This window comes from Trichechus manatus, unplaced genomic scaffold, assembly GCF_000243295.1.
Source record: "Trichechus manatus latirostris isolate Lorelei unplaced genomic scaffold, TriManLat1.0 scaffold00035, whole genome shotgun sequence".
Taxonomy (NCBI): domain Eukaryota; kingdom Metazoa; phylum Chordata; class Mammalia; order Sirenia; family Trichechidae; genus Trichechus; species Trichechus manatus.
This window is the reverse complement of record NW_004443971.1, coordinates 4,570,715-4,584,795: the sequence shown is the minus strand read 5'-3', so window position 1 is coordinate 4,584,795 and position 14,081 is coordinate 4,570,715. Positions and strand designations below refer to the sequence as shown.

Below are 14,081 nucleotides of genomic sequence, written 5' to 3'. Positions count from 1 at the left end.
ATCAGCAAAGTTATTGTAGCAAACTATACCTGAATTTGGGAACATGGATTAAGCTGATAAAAAGAAGAGTTATCAGGGCTTTTGTTTACTTAAATAAAAGGGACAAAAAATGAGGAGTCAAAGATGACCACAATATTTCAAGCCCAGAGAACAGGTAAAATGCAGAAGCCACTTTCCCACAAGGATATGAGAAAGGGGATTTAGTTTGTGAGAGTGTAGAGAAGGTGAGGATTCTTGTTTTAAGTGTGCCAAGCTTGTGACAATAGCAGGGTACCTACACAGAAATGTCTGGACTCCAGAACTCTAGTCTACAGAACAAAGAAAAATAGAAGCTAGACATGTAAATTTAAAAATTAACATTTGAGTGATAAGAAGCCTTCTCTCCAAAACTAATTTACATGAAATGAAAGTAACTCAGTGACTAGAAAAACAAATGGAATGTGAAATGTATAGATCTTTTTATCAGCTCTCCTGTGAAAGGGGCTTTAGTTGAGCAAGAATTGAAAGGTCAAGACCCTGCATGGTTTGGGTGAGCATGATGAGGGTGGGAAAAAGGAAGGAAAGGGGATTAATGAAAAAAATAATGTTGCAATTCTAGAGCACAAAGATATGAGAGAATATTTAAGAGTAACTCTGAGTAGATGAAAGTAGGAACCGTGTGCCTGGCAAAAGGGAGAATGAGTTAAGGAAAATTCTACAGACGAAATCCAGAGAGAACTCAAAGTATTTGAATGAGGAGGTCAGAAATCCAGAGAGCAAAGACTTTCCTCTCCACCCTCTGGCCAGCCGAGTTGTAAGAGGAGTCTACAAGGGCTAGGAGAGGAAGGATGGATTAGGACGCAGACTATAATACCTCTTCCATGTGCTACTTGTGCTAAATTGGCAAGTCTATGATTATTTGTCCCCATTGTCACACAGGAAACCCTGGTGACATAGTGATTAAAAGCTACAGCTGCTAACCAAAAGGTTGGCAGTTCAAATCCACCAAGTGCTCCTTGGAAACCCTATGGGGCAGTTCTACTCTGTCCTATGGGTTGCTACAAGTCAGAATCGACTAGACAGCAACGGGCTTTTTTTTTTTTTTTTTTGGTTTATTGTCACACAAGAGTAAAATGGCATTTGCAAACTAAGCAGATGACCATACACACACTAAAGGGGACTCCAGTGGCGGGAGGCCAGAGCAGCAGTAGTAGAGAAAGCTAATTGGCCCATCCCCTCAGGTGACCAGAACAAAGAGGCAAGCATGCCATCTTCTGTTTGGAGCACTCCAGAGCTCTGGAGTGAAGAGGGTGTAAAGAGAGAGCAGGGTGTGTGCCACACCTTGGAGTGGGCCAAATATTAGGACGGGACAAGGAAGAGGAGTCTTGAAGGAAACAGGGAAAGAGTGCTCAGAGAGAAAAAGGGACCACACTTAGTCTCCAAAGTGAACTTAAAGGGAGAGTTGCCCTGTGGGTGCACCACAGCTTCCCCCAGGTCTCTGAGCTGCTGTAAGAAGCCATGAGGTGTAGGGCTGTGCAGAAAGCATGGAGAGGGAGGGCTTCACCTGGGGTCATGCCCAGCTAGGGCTGGATAACTGAACAGGAGCTGGGGCTGGAATCACAGATGGAGAGACTGGGACTGCCTAGTGGGCAGGGCCACCCCCAGCAACTACGATGACCCCCACCCTCCAGCCTCCTGGAATCCCAGGAGTGAGCACTGATTTGGGGTAGGCAACAAGCGGCTGGTAATAATAATAATGATAATTGAGGCTCATACACAACTGACCATCCAAAAGACCTCTCTGCCCTGTCCCTTCAGTCCCCAAAGCACAGTCACTGAGACTGCTCTACTGTTCTTCTGCACCTACCCCTTACACCTGTATTGCCCCTTTGTGATTTTTCCCTCTGCACATAGCTCTGTGTTAATGTCTAGGGGGAAAGGATTTGGAAAACAAAATACAGAATTTTAAAACTTCCCTTTCCTGCCTTCCTGACAAGTCAGAAGTATACGCTGGAGTAGATTCAGGGATGGGTGACCAGTCTTCTGGTTTGCCTGGAACTCTTTGGGTTTTAGCACTGAAAGTCCCATATCTCAGAAAACAACTCTGCCCTGGACAAGCTGGGACAGCTGGTCACCCTACGACATGCTCTGACCTCTGTAACTATGACCTGTCTGATCTGTGTGATGTGATACAATAGTTTACTTCCCTAAAGTGACACCGGCACAGTTAAAGAACATGCTTCCTGAGTCCTACCTAAAGCCCCTACCCTGGAAGCTGGGTTCTCCGTCCCCATCCAGACAGCTGTGCCCAAGAATTCCTAGGTGTTTGCGCTGGATTCCTCACCTTTCTACTCCCGCCATCTCCCACTCCATCCTCTGCCCAGCCAGCACCTAAACCAGGAACACCAAATCCACTGGGGACCCCAATCCATGTCATTTGCTGTTCCCTCTGCCCATCCTTGGCCAGCATGCTGGTGGAGTCTGAGGGTCCATGTCAGATTTTCAAGAGGGGAACTAATCTGAAGAGGTGACATGCTCTGACACACCAAATCACGGGAAAGGGGAACTCGAGATAAATTACGGCTTGCTGACGTTGGAAACCACGTGATCGGTGTCTGAGTTTCCGAAATACAAAGGAAACGCTTACTGGTGAGTCAATTTTGGAGTTTTGGGTCCAGAGCTGGGCTGACTCACCTTTAGGGTGAAAACCAGGGGAAAATTCTGACAGCAAGGTACATATTCTATCCTCTTCCAGAAGTCACCTTGTTCGTAACCCTCACCTGTGCAGAACATCTGACTTTTCAGAACACCTGACTTGTTCTTCACCTTGGGAAGGCTCAAAAAGAACTTCTGCCAGTTATCAGAGACTGCAGCAGAATTTTAAGGAAGATTCAAAAGAAATGCTAGGATTGATATTAAACTCAGTTTTGGCCCTTGTGACAGAATTTTCCAGCCAGACAAGGCTAAGAGAACAATGAACAGGGGCACAATGCTCCAGGCACTTGGGCACCTTGACTGCTTGTGCAGACTACAATGCAGAATTTTACATAAGCCTTTTAGGTAACCCTGCTCTACTTCCACACACAAATCCTTTTACCCGAACTACTAATAGCCAAGGCAAAGGGGAGTTCTTATTGTTGCCTTTTTTAACTGAATGGTCTAGGAAATTTCTTCAGACCCCAAAGAAAGATTACCATTAACACTTCAAATGACTAAAAAACTTGATTCCTAAAATAGCCCTTTCCCCGCCCCTCCCCACCCCTGGCTCAGACTGATGGACTGTCATCGGCTGTTGCAATATTGCATCACTGACCTTTGCCAGTTTGATCTCCCCCCTCTCAACCCTCTGATGTCCCCCCACCCCCACCCCAGCCCCTTGAAGCCCTTTGGCCTACTTGCCTCCTCTTTCCTACTCTGCTAACTCTGCTGTATCTATCACCAAAGCTAGGTCAGAGCCCACCAAAGTGATTGTTTAATCCTCGTCAAAATTCCACTCATCCTCACGCTTCCAAGAACACTCTCCACTCCTTTAGCTTCTCAATCAGACTGCCTAGGTCTTGTCCCTAAACTTCTTCCATGATAAAGCGGAGCCAGCACAGTGGAACTGCATCCCCAGCTCTGGAGACGTGGCAAATAATTACTGAGGAAAGCATGAAATCTTTGCATTCTAGACCAGCAGACAAACGTTTACCAGCTCGCCCTTTACATCTTTGCCTTGCCCCAGCTTTCCAACTTCTCAGAGCACCCTGGGGGGGTAGTGAGGACAACTTGGATATAATGGCTGTTGTCACATACATATTTTACATCTACAAACAGCTGCAGACATAGAGACTAACATCACACACACACACACACACACACACCCCTAAACATATAAGGGGTAAAAGACACCCTCAATGAATAGTTACCTATCAAGTGACCCTAGTAACGTAAGCATCTCTGAATAAAACCAGTTACGCAGGGAAGGAATAATACAAGCGTATATTGCATTATGCAACTCATGGGAGAACTGTTCTGTTCTGTTCTTTACCCAGGGTCCCTCCCCCTTACTTCCTCCCCCTGGCTTCCATCCCTCCCCATCCCCACACAAGTAGGAAGGTGATAACCCCTCTGAATAAAAACTAAAGATTTTTCAGTTACGTAGAATCCCTAGATTCCCTTATTAGGTGTCCTCCTCAGGCTTCCCCCCGGACGAACGCGGCTGTGCACCCACTGAAGCCACTATGAAAGAGTCGTCATATACGAAGTCATGCGGACACCTCCCCGGGCCCTGGGTCCTCACCCTGCGCACGCCCGGAGCAGACCCTCCCGCGTCCACGGTTGTCCTGCCACCCACTCCCAGGGCAGTATTCGCCTCCCAGGACACCCAGCCCATACAACCCAGGCGTGCGCGGCTCTTGGCCGCCTCTCAGTGCCGGCCCCGCCTTCCCCCTTGCCCTCCTTCCTTCCGGCCAGGGAGGCGAGGAGGCGGGTCTCGGAGGAAAGATAAAAGAGGCCCCGGGACGCTGACGAGGTGTCGGCTGCTGAGTCTCCATCTGGAAGAGCCGCGGTTGCTCAAGAGAAGGAGAACGCTGAGGCCGGCTTGACCCACAGACGCGGTGACCGCCGCCTCCAGCTCGCGCCGCTTCCTGCTCGCGCTGCGCCCCTAGGGTGAGCCCTGCTGGTCCCCGCGCGGGGGCTGGGGCGCTGGTCCCAGCTCGGCCCCTTTTCCCACAAGAGCTGACGGAGGGGTGCTCGGGGAAGCTGGGGCCTTAAGGAGCTAAAGTCCGCCTGTCCTGCTCTGCTTCTCCTGCAGGTCCCTCCCGCCCCAAGAGCCCACAGCCGCGATGGAAACGGTCCAGGAGCTGAGTCCTCTGGCCAAGGAGATGCTGGGCCAGAAGCCCAAGGGGAAGTTGGTGAAGCTGTATGTGCTGGGCAGCGTGCTGGCCTTCTTCGGCATTGTGCTTGGCCTGGTGGAGACTGTGTGCGCCCCCTTCACGGCCGCCAGACGCCTGCGGGACGAGGAGGCCGCCGTGGCCTCGCTGCAGGCCGCCCTGGAGCGACAGGCCCTCCGGACACAGGCCTTGCAGGAGAAAGACAAGCAGCAGGAGGCCGTGCAGTGCAGCCGGGGCCTCTCCAATAGGCAGCACGCCTCCTAGGGACCGCGGAAGACCAGCAGAGGGAGAGAGAACCGGAGCCAGCCATACGCTGTTTGGACTTACTTCTGAGAACTGACCAATCACACGATTCCACCAAAAGAGTTCGGGATTGAGTTTTGCTGCTGTGCAGCAGTGCAGAGGGATGGCATGTCCAAAACTATGTATTTTTGAGGTACCTGAGTGCATCTTCCATTTTGCACTAGGGAAGAAGGATGGGAAATGCTTTTTATATTACTATTGTTGTTATTATTATTACAATGACCACCATTTTGCATTTTGAAATAAAAAAGGTTTTATACCGTATCTCAGTATCTGATTCCTGAGGTGGCAGGAGGGAGGGTGGGCATGCTGATGACCAAGGTTTTATCTGAGCACTGTGGAGGGAGCAGGTTCCTGAAGGTCAGACACTTGATCCTGTTTAGGGGCTCTGACAATCCTATCAGATGTTTTCCGCCTGCCGTTGCCTTTGTGATACCCTCTTCCCAAACACCCCCACCACACACACACACCCTTTTCATTTCTGCCAGCTGAAATCCTACTCAGTATTCCTGGCCCTGATCAAATGCCATCTCTCCTTAAAATCTCTCCTTACCACCCCAAGCAACAGCAAGCCAGCAAAGGGAGGAGGGCAAGGGGAGGTGGCCCGGGGTGGGAGGAGGCAGGTGAGTTTCATGTGAGGAGTTGTAATTTCCACAAGACTTCGTGTTTTAAGATCAGAAGGTATATCAATTAACCTGGAGTCAGTGAAAAGACATACTGATTAATTCTAAGGCAGAAAAGCTGTTTGCCACCTCACACCTGTCCATCAGATGCTCCCAGGACTGACACCTTTTTCTTCCTAACTGTATTTCAGCAAAAGAACAAAAAAATCCGGGAGGAAAAAGGAAAAGCAAGCTGCCACGAACGAACGCTTTATTGGGTAATGTATCTGGTCTCACCCAGCCCTCCTTCCCACGACCCTGAATCCTGGTAAGACGCTGTAGGTTAGAAGGAGAAGACTGGTTGTCACAGACCTGAATCCTCTTCCGCCAGGAATGAGCTTGCTCTAGGGTAATAACTAATTCAGAGGCTCTAAAGGGCTCAGTAAACAGAATCTTAAACTATAGCTCTTGAGGCAGTCAGGGGCATGGGTGTGATGCCACCTTCCTCGTGTTTTTAATGTTACCTGCCCTAACTAGGTAGACACTTCACTCCTGTAATCAATGGCTATGCATTTTCCCCAAACATACCAATGGTCCATGCCATTGCCTTTGATGAGACCCTCTCCTCAAACCCCCTCCCCCAGCACAAATACCCATTTCATTTCTGCCAGCTCAAATCCTACCCAGTGTTCAAATGCCATCTCTCCTTAAAATCTATCCTTATCACCCCCAAATAAAAGCACAATTAGAAAGGAGTGAGATTAATCAAGGAAAGAAACATTTGGATTTTTGAAGGAGAAAAATGACAACGGACACCACTGTTCTCCCAGCTTCCAAAACGGGGAACTCAGCTCTAAACTAAGGAATAGCTTCACCTCAAACATCCAAAAATTTGTCTAGTAATGCATCTAATCTTATTCGTCCAGTTGGTATTCCAGAATGCCTCTCCTATTACATTAGTACTCCTCCACCACACAGTCACCAACCTTGTCTAGCTCTCAATAGCTCAAACTACCTCCTACCCCTCTAGCACATTCACTACAAACCAATCCATTGCCAGATTGTTGTTTCTTCAATACCTTTCATCCTGCTGCTCCTCCACTCAAAGAACATCAGAGACTAAACTCCTGCACCAGGTTTTCAGTGCTTCCATGATCTGCTTCCATCACAGCCCTCTTACCTGACTTATCATACTGACCAGCACAGACCCTGGTGCCCTCCTGTCCGTCCTGCCCTTGTGGTCTTTTGCACCTTTGTCCCATCATTCTTCCCACCTGTAATGTCCTCCCACCCATGAGCCCTACATCTTCTGTTCTCCAAGAGAGGTCTGATTTCAAATATTCCACCTATTTTCAGATTATATATCAAAACATGTGCTCTTATTTTTGTTTCAGAAGTTATGGACCTTATACCATGCTTATACACGTTCAAACTACATAACTATCAAGTCCTGTTGTTGTTGTTAGGTGCCTTCGAGTCAGTTCCGACTCATAGCAACCCTATGTACAACAGAAGGAAACACTGCCTGGTTCTGCACCATCCTCACAATCGTTTTTATGCATGAGCCCACTGTTGCAGCCACTGTGTTAATCCATCTTGCTGAGGGTCTTCCTCTTTTTCGATGACCCTCCACTTTACCAAGCATGATGTCCTTCTCCAGGGAGTGATCCCTCCTGATAATATGTCCAATGTATGTGAGATGAAGTCTCGCCACCCTTGCTTCTAAAGAGCATTCTGGCTGTACTTCTTCCAAGACAGATTTGTTCATTTTTTTTGGCAGTCCATGGTATAGTCAATATTCTTTGCCAACACCATAATTCAAAGGCATCAATTCTTCTTTGGTCTTCCTTATTCATTGCCCAGCTTTCCCGTGCATATGAAGTAATTGAAAACACCATGGCTTGAGTCAGGTCACATTAGTCTTCATGGTAACATCTTTGCTTTTTAACACTTGAAACAGATCTTTTGCAGCAGATTTGCTCAGTGCAATGCGTCACTTAATTTCATGACTGCTGCTTCCATGGGTGTTGACTGTGGATCCAAGTAAAATGAAATCCTTGACAACTTCAATCTTTTCTCCATTCATCATGATGTTGTTTATTGGTCCAGTTGTGAGGATTTTTGTTTTCTTCATGCTGAGGTGTAATCCATACTGAAGGCTGTAGTCTTTGATTTTCATCACTAATTGCCTTAAGTCCTCTTAACTTTCAGCAAGCAAGGTTGTGTTATCTGCATAATGCAGGTTGTTAATGAGTCTTCCTCCAATCCTGATGCCCCATTCTTCTTCATATAGTCCAGCTTCTCATGTTATTTGCTCAGCATACAGATTGAATAATTATGGTGAAAGGATACAACCCTGATGCACACCTTCCCTAACTTTAAACCATGTAGTATCCCCTTGTTCTGTTCGAACAGCAGCCTCTTGATCTATGTACAGGTTCCTCGTGAGCACGATTAAGTGTTCTGGAATTTCCACTCTTCTCAATGTTATCTATAATTTGTTATAATCCACACAGTCGAATGCCTTTGCATAGTCAATAAAACACAGGTAAACATCTGTCACGGATTGAATTATGTCCCCCCCAAAAATGTGTATATCAATTTGGCTGGGCCATGATTCCCAGTATTGTGTGGTTGTCCTCCATTTTGTGATTGTAATTTTATGTTAAAGAGGATTAGGGTAGGATTGTAACATCTTTACTAAGGTCACATCCCTGATCCAATGTAAAGGGAGTTTCCCTGGGTGTGGCCTGTACTACCTTTTATCTTATAAGAGATGAAAGGGAAGCAAGCAGAGCTTGGGGACCTCATACCACCAAGAAAGCAGCGCCAGGAGCAGAGTGCGTCCTTTGGTTTTAACAAAGAGAATTATTTCTTCAGAGCTAGTAGGCTAAAAATCCAAATTCAGGGCATCAGCTCCAGGGGAAGGCTTTCTCTCTCTGTCGGCCTTCTGATCTATGTTCCCCCAGACTAGGAGCTTCTCCGTACAGGGACCCTGGGGTCCAAAGGATGTGCTCTGCTCCTGGCACTGCTTTCTTGGAGGTATGAGGTCCCCCTGTCTCTCTGCTCACTTCTCTCTTTTATATCTCAAGAGATTGCCTCAGGACACAATCCAATCTTGTACATGAAGTCATGCCTTACTAACATAACTGCTGCCCATTCTCCCTCATTATCATAGAGGCAGGATTTACAACATATAGGAAGTTCACACAATACCTGGAATCATGGCCCACTGAAATCAATACACACATTTTTTGGGGACATAATTCAATCCATGACAGCCAAGATCCATCTGACATCAGCAATGATATCCCTTGTTCCACTTCCTCTTCTGAATCTGGCTTGAACTTCTGGCAGTTCCCTATCGATGTACTGCTACAGGCGCTTTTGGATGATCTTCAGCAAAATTTTACTTGTGTGTGATATTAATGATATTGTGTGATAACTTCCGCATTCACTTGGATCACTTCTCTTTGGAATAGGCATAAATATGGATTTCTTCCAGTTGCTTGGCTAGGTAGCTGTCTTCCAAATTTCTTGGCATAGACGAGTAAGCACTTCCAGCTCTGCATCCATTTGTTGAAACATCTCAGTTGGTATTCTGTCAACTCCTACAGCCTTGTTTTTTGCCAGTGTCTTCAGTGCAGCTTGGACTTCTTCCTTCAGTACCATCAGTTCCTGATCATATGCTACCTCCTGACATGGTTGAACGTCAACCAATCCTTTTTGGTATAGTGACCCTGTGTATTCCTTCAATCTTCTTTTGATGTTTCCTGCGTCATTTAATATTTTGCCCATAGAATCCTTCAGTATTGCAACTCGAGGCTTGAATTTTTTCTTCAGTTCTTTCAGCTTGAGAAATGCCAAGAGTGTTCTTCCCTTTTGGTTTTCTATCTTAAGGTCTTTGCACATGTCATTATAGTACTTTACTTTGTGTTCCCGGAGCCGCCCTTTGAAATCTTCTGTCCAGCTCTTTTACTTCATCAGTTCTTCCTTTCACTTTAGCTACTTGATATTCAAGAGCAAGTTTCAGAGCCTCTTCTGACATCCATTTTGGTCTTTTCTTTCTTTCCTGTCTTTTTAATGACATTTTGCTTTCTTCATGTATGATGTCCTTGATGTCATTCCACAACTCGTCTGATCTTTGGTCATTAGTGTTCAACGCATCAAATCTATTCTTGAGATGGTCTCTAAATTTAGGTGGGATATACTCAAGATTGTACTTTGGCTCTCATGGACTTCTAATTTGCTTTAGTTTCAACTTGAACTTGCATATTAGCAATTGATGATCTGTTCCACAGTCAGCCCCGGCCTTGTTCTGACTGATGATATTGAGCTTTTCCAACATCTCTTTCCACAGATGTAGTCGATTTGATTTCTGTGTATTCCATCTGCCGAGGTCCACATGTATAGTCTCCATTTGGTGAAAAAAGGAATTTGCAATGACGAAGTCATTTGTCTTGCAAAATTCTATCATGTGATCTCCGCAATTGTTTCTATCACCAAGGCCATGTTTTCCAATTACCGATCCTTCTTCTTCATTTCCAACTTTCACATTCCAATCACCAGTAATTATCAATGCATCCTGATTGTATGTTCGATCAATTTCAGACTGCAGACGTTAGTAAAAATCTTCAATTTCTTCATCTTTGGCCTTAGTGGTTGGTTCATAAATTTGAATGTTAGTCGTATTAACTGGTCCTCCTTGTAGGCATATGGATAATATCCTGTCACTGACAGCATTGTACTTCAGGATAGATCTTGAAATGTTCTTTTTGACAATGAATGCAGCGCCATTCCTCTTCACATTGTCATTCCCAGCATAGTAGACCATATGATTGTCCTGTTCAAAATGGCCATTACCAATCCATTTCAGCACACTAATGCCTAAGATATTGATACTTATACATTCCATTTCATTTTTGACAATTTCCAATTTTCCTAGATTCATACTTTGTACATTCCATGTTCCGATTATTAATGGATGTTTGCAGCTGTTTCTTCTCATTTTGAGTCGTGCCACATCAGCAAATGAAGGTCCTGAAAGCTTGACTCCATCCACATCATTAAGGTAGACTCTACTTTGAGGAGGTAGCTCTTCCTCACTCTTATTTTGAGTGCCTTCCAACCTGAGGGGCTCATCTTCTGGCGCTATATCAACAATGTTCTGCAGCTATTCATAAGGCTTTCCCTGGCTAATTCTTTTCAGAATTAGACTGCCAGGTCCTTCTTCCAAGTCTGTCTTAGTCTAGAAGGTCAGCTGAAACCTGTCCTCCATGAGTGACCCTGCTGGTATCTGAATACCCGTGGCATAGTTTCCAGCATCACAGCAACATGCAAGTTCCCACAGTACAACAAACTGACAGACCCGTGGGGGAACAGCTCCTTAGCATGGCATAACCCTGATAACAAAGCAAGTCAAAAACACTACAAAAAAGAAAACTACAGATCAATATCCCTCATAAACATAGATGCAAAAATCCTCAAAATTCTAGCCAGTAGAATTCAAGAGCATATCAAAAAAATAATATATCCTGACCGAGTGGAATTTATACCAAGTATACAAGGATGGTTCAACATTAGAAAATCAATTAACATAATCCATCACATAAATAAAAGAACCATATGATTCTATTAATTGATGCAGAAAAGTCATTTGACAAAGTCCAACACCCATTCATGATAAAAACTCTCAGCAAAATAGGAATAGAGGGGAAATTCTTCAACATAATAAAGAGCATTTATATAAAGCCAACAGCCAACATCATTCTAAATGAAGAGACACTGAAAATATTCCCCTAGAGAATGCGAACCAGACAAGGATACCCTTTATCACCACTCTTATTCAACATTGTGCTGGAGGTCCTAGCCAGAGCAAAAAGGCAAGAAAAAGAAATAAAGGACATCCAAATTGGTAAGGAAGAAGTAAAAGTATCCCTATTCACAGATGATATGATCTTATATACAGAAAACCTCAAAGAATCTACAAGAAAACTACTGGAACTAATAGAAGATTTCAGCAAAGTAGCAGGACACAAGATAAACATACAACAATTAGTTGGATTCCTCTACACCTACAAAGAGAAATTCAAAAAGGAAATCACCATATCAATACCATTTACAATACCCCCAAGAAGATAGAATACTTAGGAATAAATCTAACCAGAGAGGTAAAATACTGATACAAAGAAAACTACAAAACACTACTGCAAGAAACGAAAAGAGACTTACAGAATGGAAAAACATACCATGCACATGGATAGGAAGACTCAACATTGTGAAAATGTCAGTTCTACCCAAAGCGATCTACAGATACAATACAATTCAGATCCAAATTCCAACGGCATTTTTTAAGGAGATGGAGAAACAAATCACAACTCTGTATGGAAAACGAAGGGGCCCCAGATAAGTAAAGCATTACTGAAGAAGAAGAACAAAGTGGGAGGCCTCAGAGTACCTGATTTTAGAACCTATTATACCACCACAGTAGTCAAAACAGCCTGGTACTGGTACAACAAGAGACACAAGGACCAGTGGAACATAATTGAGAACTCAGACATAAATCCATCCACCTATGAGCAGCTAATATTTGGTAAAAGCCTGAAGTCCATTCACTGGGGAAAAGACAGTCTCTTTAACAAATGGTGCTGGCATAAGTGGATATACATCTGTAAAAAAAGAAAACAGGACCCATACCTTACACAATACACAAAAACTAACTCAAAATGGATTATAGACCTAAATATAAAATCTAAAACAATAAAGACCATGGAAGAAAAAATAGGGACAAGGCTGGGGGCCCTAATATATGACATAAATAGTATACAAACCTTAGCTAACAAAGCACAAACACCAAAAGAGAAAACAGATAACTGGGAGCTCCTAAAAATCAAATCATCAAAAGACTTCACCAAAAAAGTAAAAAGACAACTTACAGACTGGGAAAAAAACATTGGCTATGACATATACAATAATGTCTAATCTCTAAAATCTACAAGATACTGCAACACCTCTACAACACACAGACAAATAACCCAATATAAAAATGGGCAAAGGATATGAACAGACACTTCAGCAAAGAAGACATTCAGGTGGCTAAAAGAAACATGAGGAAATGCTCACAGTCATTAACCATTAGAAAAATGCAAATCAAAACTATAATGAGATACCATCTCACCCCAACAAGGCTAGCAGTAATCCAAAAACAGAAAATAACAAATGTTTGAGAGACTGTGGGGAGACTGTAACTCTTAATGTAGTGCCGGTGGGAACGTAAAATGGTACAACCATTTTGGAAAACGATACGGCACCTCCTTAGAAATCTAGAAATGGAAATACCATATGATCCAGCAATCCATTCCTAGGAATATATCCTAGAGAAATAAGAGCCATCATAAGAATAGACATACGCACACCCATGTTCACTGCAGCATTATTCACAATAGCAAAAAGATGGAAAAAATCTAGATGCCCATCAACAGAAGAATGGATAAACAAACTATGCTACATACACACAATGGAATACTATGCAACGATAAAGATGAAAAATGATGAATCTGTGAAGCATCTCACAACATGGATGAATCTAGAGGGCATTATGCTGAGTAAAATAAGTCAATCACAAAAGGACAAATATTGTATGAGACCACTACAATAAAAACACATGGAAAGATTTACACACAAAAAGAAACAATCTTTGATGGTTATGAGGGAGGGGAGAGGTGGGAATGGAAAAACACTAAATAGACTATAGATAAGTGGTAACTCTGGTGAAGGGTAAGATAGTACACGATACTGAGGAAGCCAGCACAACTTGTACAAGGCAAGGTCATGGAAGCTCCATAGGCACATCCAAACTCTCTGAGATACAAAATTACCAGGCTGAGGGCTGCAGGGACCATGGTCTCGGGGAACATCTAGCTCAACTGGCATAACATAGTTTATAAAGAAAATGTTTTCCAGTCTACTTCAATGCGCAGTGTCTGGGGTCTTAAAAGCTTGTGAGTGGCCATCTAAGATACTCCACTGGACTCACTCCATCTAGAGCACAGGAGAATGAAGAAAACCAAAGACACAAAGGAAAGATTAGTCCAAAGGACTAATGGATCACAAGTACTACAGCCTCCACCATACTGAGTAAAGCACAACTAGATGGTGCCCAGCTACTACCACCAACCGCTCTGAAAGGGATCACAACAGAGGGTCCTGGACAGAGCTGGAGAAAATGTAGAACAAAATTCTAACTCACAAAAAAAAAAAAAAAAGAATAGACTTACTGGTCTGACAGACTGGAGAAACCCCGAGAGTACGGGCCCCAGACACC

The 14,081-nt window shown here is 44.1% G+C and overlaps 1 protein-coding gene across 1 annotated transcript; it reads left to right on the top strand.

Moving 5' to 3' along the window:
* Window positions 1-4,556: 4,556 nt before the first annotated feature.
* Window positions 4,557-5,378, top strand: G0S2 (G0/G1 switch 2). Its single transcript, XM_004375192.2, has 2 exons — window positions 4,557-4,629; window positions 4,775-5,378. The coding sequence occupies exon 2, from the start codon at window positions 4,806-4,808 to the stop codon at window positions 5,115-5,117; it is 312 nt and encodes a 103-aa protein (XP_004375249.1). The 5' UTR covers window positions 4,557-4,629; window positions 4,775-4,805; the 3' UTR covers window positions 5,118-5,378.
* Window positions 5,379-14,081: the final 8,703 nt, after the last annotated feature.